Consider the following 23,590-nt stretch of genomic DNA (forward strand, 5'->3'; position numbering starts at 1 on the left):
AATGATTCCACCAAGCTGCACTAGTTTTTATGCACTAAAAGCACCGGTCCTGCGGAGGTAGCCAGAAATTCATGCCACTGACTTGTTTGCCTCCTCCATGATCTGCTGTTTGGAGTCTGGCCGTGCCTGCACAATTTCCAAATGATGCTCCATGGACTATGTGCCTCTCCCACATCATTAGGGTACAGTCAGGAGGACCTTCCCCAAACAATATGAAGCCTGCAGAAGCTGTAACTGTATAAGCTAAAGCATCTGTCTATAGATGAATAAAGGAAAGAGAATCCACAATGCATCACAGTGAGTTCCTAACATGACACCAACCTGCTGAGTACTAGGGAACATGCTTCCACATATCTTAACTTTCAGCATAGGTATTAGAATCACAATGCAGCCTTGATAGTCAGTTGCAACAGAAAAAAAATCATTAGTGACAAGTCATTGTTATGCCATACCTCCTCAAAATGTTTGAAGACAGATTGTTTATGTTTTTGAAGCTTGATCAATTCATTACTCTTAAACATCAAACACACTTGGCACACAATTTAAAGGAAGCATTTTTTGACTGTCAGTTCTAAAAATTCAAAGTGATATCCCAATATGTATGCCAGATTCTTTCTAAACTGGCCATTAATAGTTAAAAGCCACACCTTCAGAAGCTAGCTTAAGTCTCCATGACTGGCTTTTACTGAAATATATTACTTCATTTGTAGCTTTTTCAGAACATAAGCTATTTAGAAAGAAATACAGAATTCCACTATGCAGTTTTCAGACTAACATTTTCCTGGACAGAACCATCTCTACAGACCTCAGAAGATATAATTGCTAGAGGGTGTTTTAAAATTAAAATCCTATTTGGACAGAAAGAACAGTTTCTGTCCAGTAAATTAATTGACTGTGTGTTAATGGTGCACAAAGTAGCTTTACAAGTAACTTAACATTTTTCCTCAGATTCTCTGCTCTATAAAATGAGCACATCGCTTACAGTTTCTGAAGAATTTTACGCATTTTTAAAATTCACAGCACTGTTAAAGAACCAACTACTCTTTTGAAAGAAGTTTCATTTGCTTTCTTAAAATGACCTTAGATTCGCAGTTTCCAACTCCCCTAAAGCTTTCATATTATTTTGCGCATTAAAAGATAATTTTTAGTTTAATTACCTTTGTCGCTTCCATAGTAATAGAAGACCGCCTTACTGATAGCACACCAACGCTTCTGCCATTCAAAGCCGAGAAAACTGTGGTCTGCAATTAATACAATTTGTGTTCAATGATGACATAAAGTATGTTACTTCTTTTCACAGTGAGGTAAGAGGGAGGAGGAGACAGGAAAAGTGCTAAGGAAAGGAAACAAAATCTGGATGTGAAAAAGAGAAATGCATGGCACTGAGAAGGAAATTAGAAATAAAAATTGGTGGTAAGAAAATAAATGGGAATTTGAAATCATATAAAGAGAGAAGCCATGTGTAACATTAAATATAAGGAAATAATGAACAACTTCCTAAATATTTCCTAGAGTTATTGCAGCATTAAGTGGGTATTAAAGTGACAATATAAGATTTATTGAATCAAGGTAAATATTGACTGAACCAAAGCTGAGATCAATATTTGCCCTCTTGAAGGAAAATAAATCTTGATGCTCACTGAAACATGAAGTCAACATATGGTACTTTTACATACGTTCCTAATGTTTTCTTCAAAAATATCTGAAAGTCTCTGAATTATGGCTGACAGTGGACTTTCACGGCGTGATTTTTTTCATCAATAAAGAAATAAGATTTTATTTTAATACTACAGGAACAATTAGGTGCTGTGCTTCTTTTGCATAATAATGCTTCAACATTTCAGCTTCTATTCCATTTTATTTATCACTCCTGTATGAAGCTATTGGTGTCTATAACATCAAATACAAACAGACTTCCTAGATATAAAATATGCACTATTTTCACAAAAACAGACTTACCTTTTCTGCGTTTTTCCAGGTACCCAGCCTTCAGAACAAACTGAAGATCCTGAGCTGCAATAGGAGGAAACTGATTCCCTGAAAGAAAAATAAGTTCTGTAAAGCACTGCTTTTCAAGAAAAATGCTATAGTAGCATAAATAAACTTATTTTACGGATTTTACACTCTCAGTATGCAGCCGCTACTGGAAAAAAAATAATTCTATTAACTACTATGCCAGACTATTTTAAGTACAAAAACCCTCTCACTCCAAACGTCAAAGTTGTTGCTGCTGTCCTCACCACTTTAGTAAGGAAAAATATCGCTGTGTTGCAGGCCCTGCAAGTCTCAGAAGGAAAAATATGTAATTAAATAAGCTGCAACAACTTAGAAAACATTAGCTTGTCTTTTGAACAGGTCTGTAAAGCATGTTGGATAATGAAAGCAGTAAGTTTTCAAATGTGCAAACAAAGCCAAGTCTCACAATTCAAAACAATTAAATAAGAGATGTAGTTTTTCAACACAAACTTTGCACAGAAACACCTTGAAATAACATACAAGGTGAGTACCCTGTATTACACTGTCTACAACAAAAGAAAACAGATGAAGAGATGATAAAAGGTGATGCCTGCTGTTGAAAGACATTGCCTAATTTGTAATATGACACAAAACTACTACCTATAGGATCGATGATGCGATACTGGATAGATCAAAGACATTGCACAGATGGCAACAACACTGTTGATCTACAGATACTGATTTTAGATTTTGTAGAACATGGCTGCAACTGCAAAATGGTGTGATGCACTGTATTTTTTCCTTTTTCTCCACTGCCAATTCATAGCTAGAAGCATGAGACTGACCAGTCAGCCTCGCCTCAACTTAGGCATTAAAAATTGCATCTTCCATCCTCCATCCTTCTCCTAAAACTACAGAATTATGATTTAAATGGAACTGTTGATATGAAAAACAGAAATATGTTAGATATGCCTAATAATTAACATGTATATAAATGTCTTACTGTTCAGTGCAGGCAAAAAAAAAGCGGAACAAAAATTATTCCTGTGCCGCTGTTTTTTTAGGTGCATTTGAGCATCACTGTCAAGTTCCTACTACTTATTATCATCAAATATTCATAAGAGTCACTGTAGGTAGGTGGCAAGTTTACATGGCAGCAATTATTCATCAAAATATATGTAATCTCATTAAGTTCTGCCAACATAAACATACAAAAAAGGACATATCAGCAGACAAGCTCTGTGCTAAAAAAACATTTCAAGCTATGCAGAGTGGGTTAAAGATCAATTGTGTGACTTTGAACCAAGAACACTGTCTCTAGAAGCTGATGCCAACTTCCTGGATTTTTAGGTTGTCCCTTAAAATGGAAAATTTTTTTAATCAGTGTCCACAAATTATTTGATTTATGGTTGTTTTATTTAAATACAGTTGTGAGAGGAAATGTAAAAGGAAAAGAGGTAGGAACTGCAGAGAATGATATTTTTTAAAGTAAGAAAATACTCAAAATGAGAATGCATTCCTTAGATAATACAACTGGTTTTTCAGACAACAAAAAAATTCGTGGGATACCATAAGGTAGTAGACAGAATTCTATATACATTGACATTTCCGCTGATTTTTTTCTATTATTTTTAAATATTAGGAGTACACTAGCTATTATTTCAGCTCCTATGGAATTTGTACTGCTGTGTTAAAATACAGGAGTTACTGGGTCCATGGATATGCATTTTAAAATGCTGCAGCTGTCCCTCCTCACTTTATGATATACAACCACTGCACAATGTTAAATGAGAATTTAACACAAAGACACTTGTCAGCTGGTAGATGATAAGTTTAATAGTTACTTAAAAAGATGGCCTGATATAATATTATGAGTGGGGGAGGTGAAGAGTTTTGCAAATATACATAGTGTGCTGCTTTACATTGGTCATTGGGAGGCATCAGTGTGCAACACTTACAGCTTTACCTTATCCAGTAGTGCTCATTTTAGAACAGTGCATCCCAACATATGGGGAAGACATAAAACCTAACTAAACAAATAAAACCAGTTTACTCTTAAATTTTTGAGTTTAAGAACTTCAACAGCTATTTGGATCTAAATTTATACATTACTGTTTGTATTAGTTTGGTTTTTGATGAGAAAGCTTGGCAAGTGGTCATTTAATGAACAGACAAATCAAATGGGGCATATAGTCCCAAACAAGGACATACTTTGGCGACTTCTAAATGTTATTCTGCCTATAGGTAGAAGCTCATCTGAACTGACTACTTCAAAGAGATAGAAGTAAAAATTCCCTACCAAGCTCAGCTTTGTTGCTTCTGCTGAGACAAGTTGGGACAAAACCGATGATGGCATTTTCTGAAACTACATTTATTTTGCATATGGCACTGAAAGCTCACGGGGAAAAGAACCTGCATGAAAAATGCAGTCTTCTGGTGACACTGCAGAAAGAAGTCCACCTCCTGCCCTCAACCTGTAGAGAAGCCAGTTTCTTTTTCTGTTCCTCAAAGCAACTGAGGCAGCAACTCCACAAAACAAGCAGCAGCTGGTCAGCCCCACTGCCACTCACAAGCTGCAAGTAGCTGAAGTAGAAACAGATCATGTGCACATTATCATCCTTCTGTCAGAGAAGCCTGGGAAACACGAAGTATGATGGAACTTTAAGTAGCTGGATAGGAGAGAGGGACCCAGTAGTAATATCCCAAGACACATACAGCTGTACATGAAGGAAAAAGCATAAATCTGGCTAAATTCCTTCTTTCATTCCCCTGTACATCTAGAAGTAAGGGGAAGAAGAAGAAGCAGTTTGAAAAGTATAAAGGAAAGAGAAATAACCACCTCCTCTCAGATTCTTATTAGCCACAGGTGGTGTGCATATGTGGCAGAAAGAAAGCACAAACACAGATATACTCTTACTGCTGTACTGCAGCAAAAACGATGAGGGGAAGAAAGAAGAAAGAATGACATCTTCCTTCCAGCTACTGCCTAGAGTCGGCATGGAAGACTCCTAAACTGTTCCACCTTTCTGTCTTTCTTCCATTTGTTTTCATTACTTTACTCTTTTGTCCACATCTCAAACAGGATTTAGAGTGAACTGCAATTCCTAGATCTGGGAACTCCCAACTGAAATATTGGGATTTGCACACCAGGTTGGTTTCTGCAGTTGCTTTCAATCAAAATGTTGCTTTCCCATTCATTTGAAATAGATCAGGCTTGGCACAAATCTTATAAAAAAAAAAAAAAAAAATCACTAAAGCAGTGTGCTATGTTACAGTAAAGCAGCATTTGTTTACATTACACTAGCAGCTGAGATCAGAGACCCATTAGCTGACTACTGCATGGGACGTGAGTAAGACAGAGTCTTTTATGAAGAATCTAACACAAAGAAAGACTGCCAAGAAAGAAGGCGTTACTATTTTTTAAAATAAAGAACTGTGAAACAAATTAAACTTGCTTCAAGTTACACACTTGAGTTTAGAGCTCTGAATCCCCAAATATTTTACTCCCATGCATGCCCCAGGATGTCTTCAGGACAAGGAAAATTTCTCCCTTCCCTCATGGGTGGAGGTGAAACAGCCTGAATTTCAGTTCCCTCCAGTTTCACTGGAGATTGTCCACTCTAAGAAATGAAATGTAGAGATGCAAGGAGATTTCATCCTAGGGATGCAAGACAGCACCTACTGGTATTAACTTTCTTGAGTGTCTCAGTGTTTGCTGCTCAGATGCTTATGGTCAGGCTGACCAGATCAGAGCATAATTTCTCTCCTAAAATCAACCAGCAGAGACCACCATGTCTTCCTACCCCTGTATGCTCTGTTTCCAGATATGTCTCAAGGATTTAGAAATAAAGATGTTTAAAAGGCCCATAGTCTTCCCTGGTTTCTGCTTTGATACACTGTAGTTTCTAAAACCCATTTTAAATACCAAAGAGTGAAGTTGTACTGAGTCAAGAAGTGCTCTGTGGCCTGCAGCAGTACGACATAGGAGGTGGAGAAAGGCACAATGATTGCTTCTATATACCCTTCCAGAGCTAATTTCTGCTGTAGAATTGCCCTGACAGTCACAGGCAAGCACAGAGCTGAGGATACAAAAAAGTCTCCTTTGTATTCCCAAGTTTCTACCTCACAAATAGTGTCTTGAACCTTATTGTTTTGATGTGAAAATCAGGTCAATATTATCCAATATTTGGAGAGATTATTATCTTGCATCCCCAATATACAATATCAAATGAAGGACGTCCATCTGCTTAATGTTAAAGGTTTTCCTTCTTTCTTGACCACCCACTCACAGATTAATCTCCCAGAATAATTTCTGTTCTTATCCTGTTGGGAATTACTTCAATGTACTCCAAATTAAAATCTGCAAGCTATGCTCCACATGCATATTTTCACACTGATATGTACAAAGTCTAACAAAGACCAGATCAAAATATTTATGAGGCCTAAACCTTCAATTTTAAGAGAAAAGTAAATGCATGAGGCTCTTCCTCTTGGTTCTAGGCACTCTTGTGCCAAGTGAGCAGCTGGCAGCTATTATAATGCTACTGTTGCCAGACTGAAAATTCCTCCAGTGAAAAGAAAGTGAAATGCTCTCACTCAAGCATAAAGTCAGCTTTCCTACCAGTCATGCTTTGACTTCAGAAAAACGTCAATGTTATTAACATAGATGTATTAATGTACAGGCTCCACTGCACAAATTGCACAAATCCAGGGCATCTCGTGACTTCAGAAAAACCTCAGACTGCAGCTAATGGCATGGTTACAATTCTTGCAACTTGGTAATCATATAGTCAAAAGCCTGAATGATGCAATTTTGCACTACACTGCAATAGTCAATTTGACCCATTACTTAAAAACAGTTTCATCAATGTCACTCCACATGATAAAGCACGAAATTCAATCATGATGCATGGTATTTTGATTTTTGGAGGACACAATGGTGTTAAAATTTCATTCTGTTTACTAAATAAATAAAACAAAACCAGGTTGTGTTATTCTGCACTGTATACCAATAGGTTTTTTTTAAATTTCTTCAATGTGGGCTAAGGGATACATAAAGCAAGAAATAATTAGAGGTCAATGCATTCTAAAGAGGTACTTAGCATGCTTATGGGAAGTTAAACAGGCAAAGTGGAGATAAGTGTAATTCAGTAACAGCTAAGTGGTTGATTACAGCTCGCTCTCCTAGTAGAGGACCATAGGTTTAACTGTTATAATGGTAAAGACTTCTTGCTGAAATAAGAATAATACACTGTTCTTCAGTCCTTATAAAAGAAAACTGCCAGGACAAAATATATAAATCTGATTAAAAGGAGAAAATGCTGATTGCTATTTCTTTATCTTCCTCTAACCCCACTATTACTGAAAATTATTTTTTCACCTTCCTTTGTACTGCACTGACCCATTGTTTATGATATATATCCATTTATATAAAAGGACAAACTGAAATTCCTTCCTGTTTGAATTATTGCTAGCAAAAACTTTGACATCAGCTAGAAAACAGAAAGGCTAAATGCTGGCAATATGAAACTATCTTGCAATCTAAAAACAAAGAGTTGCTACTCTAAGCAGTGAAATAATATTCTTTAGAAACACAGATAATAGGGGGTGGGCTTTGTCCTCAAGCTCAGGGTTTTACATCTCTCAGCCTGCAATTTTAAATTGGCAAATAATTTATGAAAATATTTTTGTTAAAGTTGAGCAAAGAAGGAGTAATGTTTCTAGCAACACAAAAAGTATTTCCATCTTCTTTTCTTCCCTCCCATCCTCTCACATGCTTCTCCCAAAATTCTTCTTATCTTTCCATTTCATTTTGATCTGGATATACAGCATTTACCCATTTCTAGCAGCTACTACAGAGGGATTCAATTATCTTTGAGTCTGCACGTAGCAATACACTGGAGTCACATCTGTTGCACAAGCATTGTTAATCTAGGCTAAAGAGGAGGTTTTACTTTCATATGCATACTTTCTCCCTACTTTTTTTTTTTTTTTTTTAAATTAAAGAGGAGATTAATATATACTTAATTTTTAAAAAAATCCCATTTCCTAGAGTCTTCTGATTACAGAAAAGTTATCAGGAAGAAGATCACATAAAAATCTCATTAGCCTCATTAACTGTCTTGAACATTTTCACAAAGACTACTTCAGTACTTTGCAAAAGTAGTAGCCTAATGGCTCTGAATTAGTTTAACAGGCTAGAATCAGAAGATAAACATTTAAGAAAATGCATTTCATTCAGGGGACTAAATATAATGAAAATGTTTAGCTTTTGGAACATTTGTTCAAGAAAAGTTAGCATTTTGGCCTTCAAAGTGCTTCCAAAGACTGCCTAGCTTGTGAAGTTTTGCTCTGGGGCCTTCCCCAGCACTCACCATTGTGTTCTCAAATAGTCTACAATAATTTTTGCAGGATAACTTGCCTTGATATTTTCCCCTAAGAAGAGCCAGCAGTGTATTTTATTAAAGACTACTTAAAGCAGTGTCATCTGTTTCTACTTTTAATTCTTTCTAATTTGGGATATGAAGCTTGGCTAGCAAACACTAATACCACACCCTCAGAGGCCTAAACGCTCAGTATTTCTTCTTGACTCCTCCCTTGGAAGGAGAGCGGGATGAGCATTTCTCCTCCCTTCCTTCCTGTGAGCTCAGGAGAAGGCAGTGGGCCAAGCAGCCTAAAAAACACTGCAACATATCATTTACAGAAATATTCAGCTGTTTTAAGCAGTTAGCAACCTTGATATGACTTGTTGTTGTTGTTATTTTCATTTAGCGCATAATTAAATAACTGTGTATTTAGATATTTTAAAGAATCTTACATCTATTGCTTCTCAGTCCTCATCTGTTCTCTAAGCAAAGTTTCTTTAGTAGTTGTAACCTATTTTATTTGACAAAGACTTTTTTCTTTTTTATAAATTACAGGAGTCAGCCAGTCAGACTCCATTCACCAGGATCCACAACCTAATGGAATTATCCTGCATCACACACTCCTCATGCAAATTTAACTTTGAATTTATAAACCAATATTGTCCTGGACTCATGCATTCTTCTGTTGGCTTTCAAGCTGGTTCTAAAACACCCACTGTTACATTTTGCACAAGACCTTAATGTACAGAGGAATTCATGGATTTCACCCCTTGATCCAGATTTGACTTTCACATAAGTAATTATTAAAATTTCACAACCAACACAGAGAGCACATGGCTGGGAAAAAAAACAAAGCACAAAAAGTAATGTTTTCTGTTGTGAGCAGGCTTTATCCCCCAGGGTTATAAAAGGGGCCACTGTACACTTCACAGGAGCAGCCTTCCCGCTTCTGCTGTTTCTCAAAGATTCTGAGGCAAGAAGAGAGAAAGAAGATACAGCAGTAAAGAAAAGGTCTCTTGTACAAGGTCTACCCCTCACACCACTGTAATACAAGGCATAGAAAGGTAAAAGTTTTGCTTAAATCTCTCCAAGGATCCTTAATGTTTCATCAGAAGGGTTTCAGTCACCCAGAGGCCCACACTGCAGAAAACAAAAAAGTCTATCAGTTGTAGAGACTGACAATACAAGTTTTGTCTATGCAACAAGAAGCTCGGCTTTCTACTTTATTATGAGAAATAAAGTATGCAGGAAGACACAGATAAGAACAATGCCTCTGCATTGCAGATAGAAGCAAGTCAAAATAGACCATCATGGATCAATTAGAGATACTGGAAATTCTCACGAAGTGATGTAGGCGAGCTGAAATTTCCCAGCGTCGTCTCACAGACAAGCACACACATCCAATTTTGATTAGAAACCCCAAGTAAAGATTCAGAACATCTACACGATAGCTGAACCACAGAAGGTGCTGTTAGCTAATCAGAGAAAATTAAAAGGCCAGGAATAAAGAGTCTGCAGCTGGAGTATGACCAGCACGAGGTCAAATGGCATATGGATAGCATCTTTACCACATCATGATTCCTGTAATCCCAGATGACTAATAGGCAAAAAGTCCTACAGGTTTATCAAACAGCAAGTTAAAAGCTAGCATATAATATGTCCAGGTGAAAAAAACAATTTTCAGCTTAACATCTAAAACATCTAAAAAAAGTAATACTACAATACAATTGTACACTGCAGTTTACTACTCTTTTTAAATAGCCACCTGGAAAGCATAAGAACCCCTTGGAAATAACCACATATCACAACACCTTGAGAAGAAGTTATGGCAGTCATAACTAGAAGTTTTCTATTACTTTTCTGATTTTGTCATCATGTTTTTAATTAGTAGTTTTGAAGGGTCTAAAATTTCATCTTTGGGCAACTGCCACATTTTGTTGAGCAAATAAGCCTAAACTGAAACTAAGCAACGACAACTATTTAACTGAACGTGAGAATGGTTTAATAGGCTTTGACAGAAAAGCCGCCAAATGTCATTTCTTGCAAAGCTAAACAATGAACTTTCAAATGATATTTAAAAATTAGTAGTACATGTTCTTTCAGTTTCAGCATCCTAGTAATCCAAGTATTTATTACTTAACAATACTTTGACAGATCTATAAAACTTTAAATCATGTGAACTCTGTGACTCTTATCCAAATTTCAATAATATCATGCAAGCTAGATTCTTCACAAATCACACATCAATTAAACAGAAAGCATAAAAATTTTCTTCCTTTTTATTTTAACATTTCCCAAATGTTTTGCCCTGTATCCTCTCCTAAGTAAGCTCCATTGTGAGTTTCCTAAATGGCTCTGTTTCTAGGTCCAGAAGCTTGTTTAAGCCTCCTTAAAAAATCAAATCAAATCAAGTCACAGTTCAAGACAGGCCAAGGTTATCTGAACAGGAAAATCACCTAATTTGAGTTCAATCTGTGATAGGGATATTTGTGCAGAGAAACATTTTAACTACTGCTCTCATCAGAAATGTAACACACTAGAAATACAATGATCAATGCCAAAGAAATCCAGGGAAACAAGGAAATTCTCAGACTACCACAAAACACCAATGAAAAACCCCAACGTAAATTATATGATGTTTTATGTATGGAAGTTGCTTATGCCAAGTGGCAGCCCTCTCAGATTAGCTGTGTAGTCTGCAAAGTTCCAACTGTTCTGACTCCTGGCCAAAGGCTGGGCCTGCTAAGCTTCTGAAAGGAAACATACGCATACACTTTGAGCATTTTAAATGCTACAACAGCCCATATCCTTGATCAAAAAAGGTTTTAACATTACTGGTTGGAGCTGAAAAATCTTTCATCTGTATATAGGAAGATATTAGAATTCCTACAGTCAGCTAAAAACAGACTCACATCTTTAAAGGCAGCACTTGCAGATCTCAATGAAGAGGCCACAAAAGCTACAGTTTTCATTTTGCACATTTTATGTATTCATGCAAACACAAAATGGCTTGAATGTTCTGCCTCATTGCCTTATTTTTGATACATTTCTTCTACTACTGATCATTTAAGTAAAAAGCTATGCTCAGTGATCAGTGAACTATCACACTCAAAGCTTCTCTGCATTCAAAAGCTAATTTGGATTAAGATGGAGGCATGACTTTACACTGCAGCCTGCATATAAAGACTTGCCTTTTTAAAATAAAACCAAAATAAAAAACCTCACACGAGTCTTTCAGGTTTTCCCACTGCAGCACACAAAATCCATATCAAATATCATTCAGCATGTAGAAGTAGGAAGTTCTGGTAGAATTCCAGTCTCCTGCAGCAACGTCATTACACTCACAAAAATCAAACTACAAAGCAACACCATGAGAAAACTTAAAGGTAAAAAACTCCAAAGTGACTAACATGGTGTCTTTATTTCTAAGTACTCTGAGAGAGGTAATAAAGAGGTACTAAAAATCCAAAGGCTTTATTGTTGGAAAAACACACCACTGTTTTCAAACCTTCTCTCACGAGGAGGTTGCTACCACAAAGATTAAAAAAATTCTGTTTCGCTGTGAGTGCATGGGACCAAACTTAAAAGAACACAGAAGACATTGTAAGAAGCCAGCAGAGCCCACTGCAAGAAGCCATCAGAATGCTCTTGTGCTTCCTGAAAGCTTTCCAGATGGAAATTTCAGAGGTCATTCACCTTGGAGTACTGAGAATGCCAGGAAGAAACACGTTCCAATATAAACTCAGAGTTTTCTGAATGATCACACTAATATCTTCCACCCCATTTAAAGTCTCCAGAAGAAATCATACACTTGAAGATGCAAGCAACAAGAGCTCTGGCCGAAGCTGTTTTTCTCTGAACAAGAGAGAGGAGAGATCAGACCAACTACTCCAATTCTCCCATAAATCCCATTTTGTTATATCTAGTCACTCAAAATGTCTACTTTAATTTTTCAATGGCCCTTCTAAGTGATACCAAGCTACAGAACGCATTTCCTTTTTCACACATGATTATTACATTTCCCAGATGACTCTATGCAGTTCTTCCTGGGTTTAGTACCAAGTAGGAATATTTGAAACAATATTTTTTATTTACAGTTAGCAACAAGTATTTTTATTAGGATATCATCTATGGGATTGAAATCCAAAAGTGAACGGGGATCACTTATATTGACTTGCTTAATGCCAGCTTCTCTTCTACGGTAAACACATACAGGTTTCCATATCTTCAGCATCTATCATGGGAAATCCCAAAGTGTTAAGGAATTGGAAGTTCACAAACCAGAGTTACCATTGTATTCTGCAACAGGGATCATAATTTTGGAAAAAAAGGAATCAAGAGAAGAGTTGTGATTGAGTTTTGTGTTATCTGTATAAGAGGAGAAAGATGACACACTGAGAGAAATGGACATTTATTCAACTATTTCCTTGTTGTAAAATTTTAAGTTTAAAAAAAATAATGTCAGTGGGATTTTTTTCCAAACTCATTGAACTCTCATTTTGTGTCCCTTGATTCTCACACCACACCCAAATTTTCTTTAAGCCTACTTCCACACATAAATCTAAATTAAGGATTAGAAAGTCAACCCCCTGGTAAATGTACCACTGTTGAAACTTAAACTGGTTTTAACATTAAAGGTGTATGAATGAACTGAACCTGCTAATGGAGTAGTGTTGCTTGGTCTGTGGACAGTATTTAGTGATAGTACTATGGCCTGTGGACCTAAGTGGGAAAGGGTTCTAAGAAACATAGTAATCTCTATAGATAACTAGTAGCACTGGAAAAAAGGCCAGACAAGCCTTTAGACAGGCAAAAGACTCACCTTTTCAAAAAGTTCCTCAGTTATTTTCACTTTATAGTAACTGGTTAACACACAAACTCCTCTACAAACCTGGCGCAATTAAACTACTGAACATACACAGTATCATTCAAAAGCTGCACTAAAAACAAATTCAAACGTGCAAACATTTTTTTTTTTTTAATCATATACAGTATTTTCTTCTATTTTAAAACATGTTGATTCAGTTCTCCTTAAAAGTGCACAAAAATAATAATTGTGTCAAAGCTACAAACTGGTATTGCCAAATTTTAATGGAGCAAATTTTAAAGTTGATCTATGAACACTAAAAAAGAAAATGGGACTGTTAATGGAAATGCTGACACAACCTTAGCTATGACAATGCTAACGGCACCGCTATAATAAATCTGTCAGTTTCTGGAATGCCTATGACAATCCCATTAATATGAATGATACACACTCCACATAGCATACTACATAGCAACTGCACGAGTTCTATCATCTTCATTCTGAGTAACAAATCAGTAATCAATATTTGTAAAAGCAGACTAATCCTTTGTAAAATCACTGGTTTAGTGATTGAAGAGTTTGCTCAATTTACACAGTTAATCCCTCTTCATCTGCTTGAGCCCTCTATTTATTCCAACCACTTACAGTGGTAGCTACAGCAGATTAATTCGTGCCCCTATGCTAAACATGTCTTGACAATTGACCCAGCATATTGCTGTCAGGATAATCTTTACAAACATTGAGCTTTTCTCACTAAGCCTGAAGGCAACTTTTAGAAATCAAAAGTTTACAAACAGTCTCAGAAAGATCCCGTCACATATATTACCACTTTTCCATTTAATTATTTCTTGGACACAGCATTTGCTGTCATATTTTATGGTCCCGAAAGGTACACTCCTGACTATTTTTTATTCATAAGGCTGAAAATTATTATAATGATGAAGTCACAGAAAGATTTTTTTTGAGGAAGAAATTTCTATAAAAACAGGAAAAATAGTGAAGAATGTGTTGCAACATATTGCTAAGTGGAAAAAATGAGATGGCCATCTCTGTAAATACAAGTAAATTAGCATTCTTTTTCCAAAGAAACGAACTGAAGTAGCAGCACTAAATTAAGATTACACAAAAAGAAAACACATCACCATGAAGTCTGTAGTTAGAAAGGAAAAAACAATTATGTTTAATTACCACAGAAGCAAAAATATTTAGTTCCATCTACATACACCTCTGTAGTTCAGAACAGTGATTTACAATGAAGACTGGCATGGCCCTTCAAGATTTTTCACAATTTTGAGACTTCTACCCCTACAAGAGGCAAATATTAATCAAAGCATATTTTCTAAACTACTGAGAAGAATTAATGTAGATAGCATTCTTTGTTACGCACTGAATTCATACTCATCTTTCAGATCTATCAAGCTATTTGTGCTTGATTTGCTATTGTATACAACAGCCAAAGCTAGATTATGCAACTAAACTGACAACTTAAAGGAATAAATATGAAAATATTTGTAAAGGTAAAAAATCTAAGAATCCACGTTTAAGGACAAATCAAGTGGAAACCATTAAAAAGTTAACTTGCATGATTAATCATGTCATAGTTCTTATGGTTCTTCGTTAACTTATTTCAGAGAAGCATGAGACCATATTATCCGCAAGGGGCATAACAACTTCAATGTCCATGCAGAATTAGACTTCAGTGTTAGAATAACACAACTGTTTAAGTTTTCATGACAGCAATTCCTGATCTATGGAAAGACGGCGTAAAAAAAAAAAAAAGCAGTCTAAGGTGGGGGTTTGGTTTGGTTGTTTAAACAAAGAAAACAAATATTAAGAGAGAAATCAGAGAAACTGATGCTCAGAACAGAAACTGAAACATGCTGGTTTGGCTGATACATTAATTACTAGGATATGGAGCCTAAATTATCCAGTTGGCTCTAGAGATGCAACCCAGATTCAGGAATTCACTTAAACACAACTGGCAGAGCACAGAACACTAACTTAGTTACCAGGTATAGTCACAGCATACATCACGAATTTGATGTGCTTGATTTGTAACTTGAAATAGATCCACAGAACACCACCATAGAAGTAGCACTAACTTGAACGGGCAATGATGAACTTCAAAACTGAAAGCCATTAAAGCAAGGACCAACAGAGGGATTTAGATTAACATGACAGAATCTTGTTAGGCAGATGAACAACCCAAAAATCAGCACAGATCTGTTGCGTTTCACTGCTGAGACCTTGTCAGTCTTAAAAACCAAAAAATGCAACTGAAGAGTATTATAATACAGAACAACTTAGACTTTATTTGGTTATTAAACACAGAAAGGTGTCACTCCTGAACAATACCATTTGAAGGGTGAAAGGGGTGAGATTCAGCACAAAACAAGACAGCACTTTTCAAGAAGTAAAAGAAAAAAGATGCACCAATCTTCTGACTCTCTCTTTTCCACCTTAAGCAGCAACGAGCCTTCTAAAAATCAGGGACTTGACTGACCACCTGCAGCTACCTGTGGTGACACAGACTCAAAGAAAAATACTGAACTTCACCTATGTGTCATTTGTGGTGTCCTTTCCAGGTTGAGTAGAAGAAGAGATGTAGGACACAGTTATCCTAAAGCACAGTAGACTGCAGCACATAAAAAATTCTCCCTATAAGTTCTGGAGGAGTTTTAGCCAATCAGAAACTCAAATTCAGAGTAGAACCAGAATTGGAACTAAAATTCTAGAACTTCCCTTGATGCAACTTGTCAAAAAAGGATGAAACCTGAATCTTAATGGTTAAAAAGCATACTAGGATCTAAACCTATTAGGAAAAAAGGTATCTTGTAAGCATGTGAAGGATTATAAATTGCATAGTGCCTTAGATTTATTAATCTTTCCTCTATTATTCAGATGTTCATAAATCGAAGCCCATTGACTGCAAGTTGTTGCACAAATTATATTTTTAAAATATCTCTGTAATACAGAATACAATCTGGCTTAGGAATTTTAAAACTCTGGCAAAAACCACACAGGGGACTTCAGCAAACCAATAATGTTACAGCTCAAATGTAGCTTAAGTATTTAGTTGGATTATGGGAAGAGCATCTAATTGTTGCTAATTTGCAATACCCCAAGCAATTGATGAAAAGAGCAAGCATGACAAAGACACCAACTGCAACTGATATGTATCCTAGACATCGCCTACATGATCAAGTAAGAGGGTTTCATTTTACCCCACTGGTAATTTTACTATCCGACTGGTTGAAAAAGCCCAACAGCACTTAGTGTTGACTGACCAGTGGATGGGGGTTGAAACCACCACTCAGAGGGTTTTCTTGAAAGCTTCCAGCAACATGGCTAAAACCCACAAAGTTTATTTAGCCACTCATTATGACTTTTTAAAAGATGCTATCTAGTACTTTAGTGTGCTTAGTCTTCTGAGATTTGATCTGATACCCTTCTCTACTTTTATGCATTCTCCTATGAACCATTCTGTTTTAGCAACTAGCATAGCGGCTGCTGATTTGGTCTCTAAACAACATGATTGCCAAAAGGAACAAATGAGTAAACAAATGCCACCGAGAATGTCTGCAGCTGCAGCAAAATCTTAAAATATATTAGATTACTGTGAACTCTGTCCTACTGCCATTCAGTGAAATTTGGTCAGGAAAATGTCTGTGGACCCAGACTCACAGTTGGCAGCACAAGTGAAAGACAAAGCAAGACCACACCTCTGATCTGCAGCACCCCAAGGTGCCAACAAACAGCACACTGCTTTTGCCTCCAAACCCATGGTGAAGAGCTGAATGAATATCAGGATAGCCAACAAGTTGCAAGGCTCTGCAGGGCTCGGCCAAGCAGCCGCTGCTCGTGCTTAAGGCCAGGCTGCAAAAAAGGAGAAGAAGGAATCCAGCTGGAGCGACCAGACTGCAGGTGGTGGAGCAACAGCAAGACTGACAGGCCAGAACGCTGAGGCAATTTCTGTGCAGGCAGCAACAGTCACGAAATGTTGCCTAAGGTGCCTGTTAACCCTTTAATGCACACTGATCCTGCATACTACTGCAGGACCCTGCAGCTGCAGTGCTGGCCATTGCAAAATAAAGACTTAGGCATTAGAGGGTTATACTGGGTTTAACAAGACCTTTTCAGCAGCTGGCAGGCAATTAAGTCTTCAGTTTAACTCTAAAATATTTACTCTGACTCCCTAACTGCATATAAAGCCGTATCTCTGAGCACACTGCAATACCAGTTACAACTAGTAACGCCCCCTGTAGGGCTCTGAGCAACTTTCATACAGGTAATGTAGAAGATGCATGGATTATTTTAGGTTTTTCATATGACTAAAGACATTATCAAAAGTGTTTTCAGCAACAGGCATTTTCCCCAAGAATGCTGTTGCATGATGTACCTACATTTTGAAGCACAGCTTTATAAATTTTGTGTTTTAACTAGTCAACATAATCCAGTTCTCCCTGTTCAGTATGCCATTTCATCATCATAAAAGATACAGAAACTATTTTGCTTTCAGACATCTCAACAGAAATAAACATGCATGTATGATGACTAATCCATTACATGTTCTCTACACAGGTTCCTATCATGCAGAAATAGGAGTGAAAAGATCTACTTCAATGAAAAAATTTGTGTTGAGAATGATCAGCTGGTCAGGTACAGGGCAAAAAAATATACATAGAGGTGTCAACACCACTGTCATGTACAGAAAGGAAAATTAAGAGTCATTTGGTATTCTCAGTTGGAGAGGTCACTAATGTTATCTTGCACATGATGATTTGATGCACTACGTATGATTAATGCTTGTTTAAAGGACACTGCCAAGGTCTCTAGGTCAGACTATGACCTTCCATTTTTTTTCAGATATCCATAAGCAGAATATTAATAATGCTGTAAGTGCTTTCCTCCCTCTTGGCAATATTTTAATACTATCTGCTACTACTAAAGCAAGAAGTCAAACGGTAGAAAGTGGCAAATAGCAAGGAGAAAAAAGCTACAGCAAGGAAACAAATGCTTCAGAATCATGTTTGTATTTTATTATTTTAAATGGGTTTTTGTTTGTGACTATCACATTAACACTTTTCATTCTAACCCCTCAGGTTTTCACAGTCTCCTGTATATACACATCTTAATGTTTTGGGATAAAATTGCATACACTTGGACTCAAAGTTCTTCCTCAAAGTCACTTTAAGATGCTTCAAAATTTTAAAGACAAATGTCATGTGAATGTATTTGCTTTTTTCTAAAGAATTGAAAAGCAAAGTTCTCAAAACTCATTAAGATGTTGCTTTTGAAAGAGCATTTTTCCCCATAACTTTCCAGCAGCTCTAAGAGGAAGAGATTTTATAGATCGTCATTACATGGCACTTGCCTCAGATTTAAAAATCTGACTCTGTCGTTACATTTTTCCCTTTATGGCTGTACTTACAAATGTTTAATAACAGACTGATTTCTTTATCGTCCATGTATTCTTCTGCTTTTCCACAGGGTAGCAGTGTGCTTCAGAACAAGGCCACCACTGTGGGAATATGAATGAGTACACAAAATCCCTGCAGAAAGCAGCTGTTCCCTCTTGTACATATGCAAATGGAAGAATGCTAAATAATGAGGGCAGCTTCATTTCACAAAGGCAGAGAACAACAGAGCCTAAGTGGACTACAACAAAGTTTTTGTAGGAAGCAGTGAACTGCAGATAACAAAAAAGGATATGAATTCTTTTAAATATTCTCAGTAATGAGAATCATGCTTCTGAGGAAAATACTGACTCATTTTCACAAAATTAATCCTGAAAACAATTTTTAAAACCCTAAAGATAAAGACACAGATGCATCTTTTCTAAGACAGTGAGTTTATTCAAAAAAATTAGCATGTAATTAAGACAGAAGTCTGGACATTTTTTCCCCTCAATACTGTAAGTCTTACATATGACCTTGGACAAGTCATTGAATCTAACTCAGTTTTCTTGTCCATAAAATGGAGATAATACCTCTGCCCAGGGCTACTGGGAAACTAAATTCATCGTCCATAAATGTGATTTGAAATAGCAAGGTGAAAGGGCTTTATCAGTGTTACGTACTGCTGCATTTTTCATTGCTTTTAATAAGCCTAATGAAACCATGTAAATTTTGAATGACAACATTAAGCAGATTTTCAGGCCAGCTCTTGCTAGAAGTAAAAGGCATTACAGATTTCTTGAGATGACCCCGATTTGAGCTCTGACAACTAATGGCTGAGTCAGAACATTGCTATGTGAAGTACTGTGAAGAGTCTTCCAGATGTCAGTTGTTCTAACAGGGGAGCGTTTATTCAGTGCTGGAGAGAGCAGTTGCATCAGGGGTAGAGTAGGAAGAAGAAATGCTAGAAAGGAAGAAATGGTTCACATTCCCTTGTTGGTTAAGCAACAAGCAACACTAAAATCTTCCAAAGCTTGGGGCTGGTGTTCCCTAGTGAAGTTCACTGCAAACTGTGCTTCTCACACAGCAAATGCACAGAACAAGACTAACTAATTTATTAAACCGAAAATACACAAGCCACAGACTAAATTGCATTGTTCTTCATACTGATCATCTATAACCCTTTACCATAAAAAAGCTGCCACCATAACCCCAGGGTTTTTTTGGTAATAATGCACGTCTCAAATTGACAATCCGCACAGAAAGTCTTTTGACAACATGACTTTTACAAAAATATCGAGTGTCACTCCTCTGTCTCACCTGATACATGCTTAGGGCCACCACAGCTGCTGCTCTTTTAAACAAACATAAACTGATCTCAGCTTTTAACTTGCATAATTCAGCAGCATAAAGCTACACATAAGATACTGTTTTAATTTGCATGCTTTTCCTGACATGCTCTACAAATAAAATGTTACAAACATTTTCAAGAAAAAGATAGAAATCTAGACCAAAATAATTCCACAAGTGTCATCTACAGAGAACATCCTTGTCATCCAATGAGTCTGTGAGCAACACAAGAATAAATTTACAATGCAGAATCTTCTGTGTTATTTTCTTAGATGATTATTCAATAAAATTACTTTAAATAAAATAGTCTATTTTTAGTGGCATTGAGCTTCTTGTCTGTACTGATCTTTAGTAGAGTTGACAGGTCTGCTACTTTGGGCAGTGGACCACAATTTTGCCATCATCTACCACCTTACTGCTTTTGGTGCCAAGCTGGGAGATTTCTGTCCATGTATCAGGTTAAGCTGCCAGACACCGTAAACCCCCAATCTAATAGCTACTGCACTTGCATAAAATCAGCTCTGCACCACACATACAATAAGGACATTTTTGATGCTGTGTCACCCTTGCTGCATGCACCAAAGAGTAAATTAAGTCCAAGACCTGTCTGTTTGAAGGCTTGCTTTCATGATCAAGTATCCCAGCAGACAAAGGAACACCAGACTGCTGAAGCATTAAAAACTACAGCACAAAAAGCAGACTTTCTTCTCCAAAAAATGTCTTGAGAACAGCAGAAAATAACAAAAGCATGTGAAAACAAGTGTACTCCCAGATATTACTGCAGTGGGTTCTTTTAAATATTGCACTTATTTTTTTCACGTATTTCTGTGGTTAACTTTCAAAGATAACCAATTCAAAGATTTTACCTCATCTGGAAATGAAATGTGGAAGTAGTATAACAAGATGCCAAGGAGTCGTTTTTTGCCCCCCCGTTGAGACATGAGAGAATGAGAGCAGCAGGGAGAATGGCGAGGAACTTATGGGGATCTCCTTAGTCCACCTGCCTCCCAGCACCCATTTCTCATCATTTCCTAACCCTGTTCTAACCTGCAAGGTGGTAAATAGCAGTAAACTGCAATGGCAGGCTGTGAGCACAGACACAGGGGCACAGGAAACAGGCCTCAAGTCCAAAGCGAGGAGCTGAGCTTGGTAATGCTATAAACCAATATACAATGCTATAAACCAATATACATTGACTATGGAAGGTATCACCACGCCTAGCAGGGGTATATGAGAGAACTAGAAAGATCTCTGCCTAGCAGAGGTGAAGGAAAGCAGGTCAAGGAAATCAGTTTCTGCCATAATATTTCTGGAGTAAATACAATTTCCCAGAGGAATTTGTATTTACTCCAGAAATATTATGGCAGAAACTGTATCTTCCAATCTTAAATCCAAATGGTTGATGTGTAGCCTTCCAGACAGAAGACATTCCCTTTTCAGACAACAGCTTCAAGGTCACTAAGCCTGGGACACTCTTGTTAGAACCTGACTTGACCATTTCATTGTCCACAACCACACTTCAATATCAATCAGCACCAGATCAAGAGTGGGCTGTTCAGACCCATACTCTATCTCACCACTAGTGAGAATATGAAATATATTTTTGACAGCTATTTCCCTTCAGGCGATGGGAAAGGAGATAGAGAGTCTTCTGGACACAGACAGAACCTCTCACTACTCAGCTTTAGAGACACAGTCAGTTTACTCTCATAATCACCTAAATTTGCCAGAGATCTCTAAGGAAAATGCAGTAAACTTCTTGCACAGAAGTTTGAAGAAAAGTGTGTTTGCAGGAAAGCAACTTTCCCACCCCACTTATTTCTATTCCAGACATTCCCTTTTCTGACACCAGTGCCTACCTCTGGAAAGACCCTTTCTTCTGCACCAAGTCTTACAGCCTTACTCTCTGAAAGCCTTTCCTACGTGCAGTAGTAACATGTTCCAGGCTGCTTCCTGGAATGTTCATCGTTTCCCCTTCTTCTTATCTCCTCTTGCTCCATATTTTTGGTCCCAGCTCCCTGAGATCCTGTTCTATTTAATGGCCTCCTACATTAACGAAGAACTGACCTTCCTGCATTACCCAGACCACGTCCACCCACTTTACTCACTGGCATCTCTCCACACCAGGCCGATTCTCAGCCAACTCAGCCCCTCTTTTTTTCCTGCATATCACCACTCTCCTGCCAGTCGTCGTAACTGGGTGAGCGTGCCACCTCCACTGGGCACAGGTCCTGTTGCCAGCGAGACTCGCAGAAATAGAATCCCCAAGCCATCCACCCAGGAGGGCTGAGGCAAAGGGGTTGCACAGGTGTGAGGGACTGAGCTGTAAGACAGGTCAGCTGTTTTGGGGAGAGCCACATCCAGCCTGTCAATCAGGAGTCACCTCTCCCCTAGGTTATGACATTCCAAGGAATGAGGTAAACGTGAAGACATTTGTTGGCTTTACCCTCTACTTTCAGTGCTCTCTTTGATCGGCTTTGAATATCTCATTAGAAGTGCAACAGAAAGTATCCTATTACTTTTCTATTTTTAATATCCTTTTCTCCATTGTGGTCCCACTCTTCAGTATTATACTCTACAATAGGCACAGTCTTTTAGCATTAAAAATTTAAGAAATGTTTCAGGTCCCAAAGCATACCAGCAATTAAAAAGAACCAGTCCTTCTACCCTAGCAGAAGCCAGCCTAAAAGGCATTCCATGCCAACCAACTGGAAGAAATATAAATAAATAAATCGGAAAACCAGCCTGAGAGGGACCTCCAAGGAGTTTTGATATTTCATGGACCTGCTCTTATTCCCAAATCAGGGCTGGATTTACTGAAAATAAATGTCTAGCACATGTTCGATAACAGCACAGCTATCTATGCAGAAGTAATAAACTACTGAGTAGGCTGTGGTCACCTTATGAGCTACTCTCCTGCAGTTCTGAACCAGAGCTCAGATACACCTGCACTAGCACCCAATGCCAGACAGACGCAAGCTCTGTCCTCAAAACCTGTAACTCCAAGACTGTGAGCCTCCTGTGCCCACGGTCATCAGCCCCACTCCTCAGAATGGCTATTTAACCCAGCGACACTGCTGCAATGATAGCACTCCACTATTTTTCTTTCCAAGGCTAACATTATGAGCGCTGCTGTACAAGTAGCTCAGGCACCATGCTGGATTTGTACACCCCTGCCTTCTCTATTTGCATGGTACCTACTGCAACAGGACCCTATTTTTGTTTGCAACCTTTGAGCCCTTGAGGAATGACAATGGTAAAAATATGAAGCAGCGTACGTGACGGAGCTTGTATCAATGGATTTGGAAAGCTCCGTACAGAACAGACTCTCCATTGAATGTATATTCCCTTGCCACAGTTATCCTCAAAACCCTTGGGACCAACACTGATACGTATTTCATAACTAAGAGGCCTTCAGACAGCTATAAACAACTTCCACATTTATTTATTTTAATATCATCTGCTGCCTTCACAGCATATATATTATCAGCGTGCCCCTGTGAAATAGTCCACCGCGCAAAAGCATGGCTGAAACACAGAGCAGAAGCCATCGCAATAAATGTAATTAGTACTGTAGCAATACCATATGTACTAACTGTACTTCACTATGAAAGCTTACACTGATCGCTGCAACATAAAAATGTCCATTAAAATAATGTTAATTGCATTTATTAGTGCTGTATTTCATAAGATGTTAACTACAGCTGTTGCCTAAG

The 23,590-nt window shown here is 37.6% G+C and overlaps 1 protein-coding gene across 5 annotated transcripts in view; it reads right to left on the minus strand.

Annotated features, from left to right (window-relative positions):
• SKAP2 (src kinase associated phosphoprotein 2) overlaps nucleotides 1-23,590 on the minus strand; it is a 118,995-nt gene that overhangs the window by 47,293 nt on the left and 48,112 nt on the right. For all 5 annotated transcript variants that reach the window (XR_010470091.1, XR_010470092.1, XM_065051387.1 and 2 more), the window contains 2 exons: nucleotides 1,960-2,037; nucleotides 1,158-1,241 (listed from right to left, as the gene is read on the minus strand). Coding sequence is in view for 3 of the 5 variants with exons in the window: in XM_065051387.1 (XP_064907459.1) it covers nucleotides 1,158-1,241; nucleotides 1,960-2,037 (162 nt within the window). In the remaining 2 variants the exon portion in view is untranslated. The remainder of the gene's footprint in view (nucleotides 1-1,157; nucleotides 1,242-1,959; nucleotides 2,038-23,590) is intronic.

Source organism: Columba livia, chromosome 2 (assembly GCF_036013475.1).
Source record: "Columba livia isolate bColLiv1 breed racing homer chromosome 2, bColLiv1.pat.W.v2, whole genome shotgun sequence".
In the NCBI taxonomy this organism is placed as follows: domain Eukaryota; kingdom Metazoa; phylum Chordata; class Aves; order Columbiformes; family Columbidae; genus Columba; species Columba livia.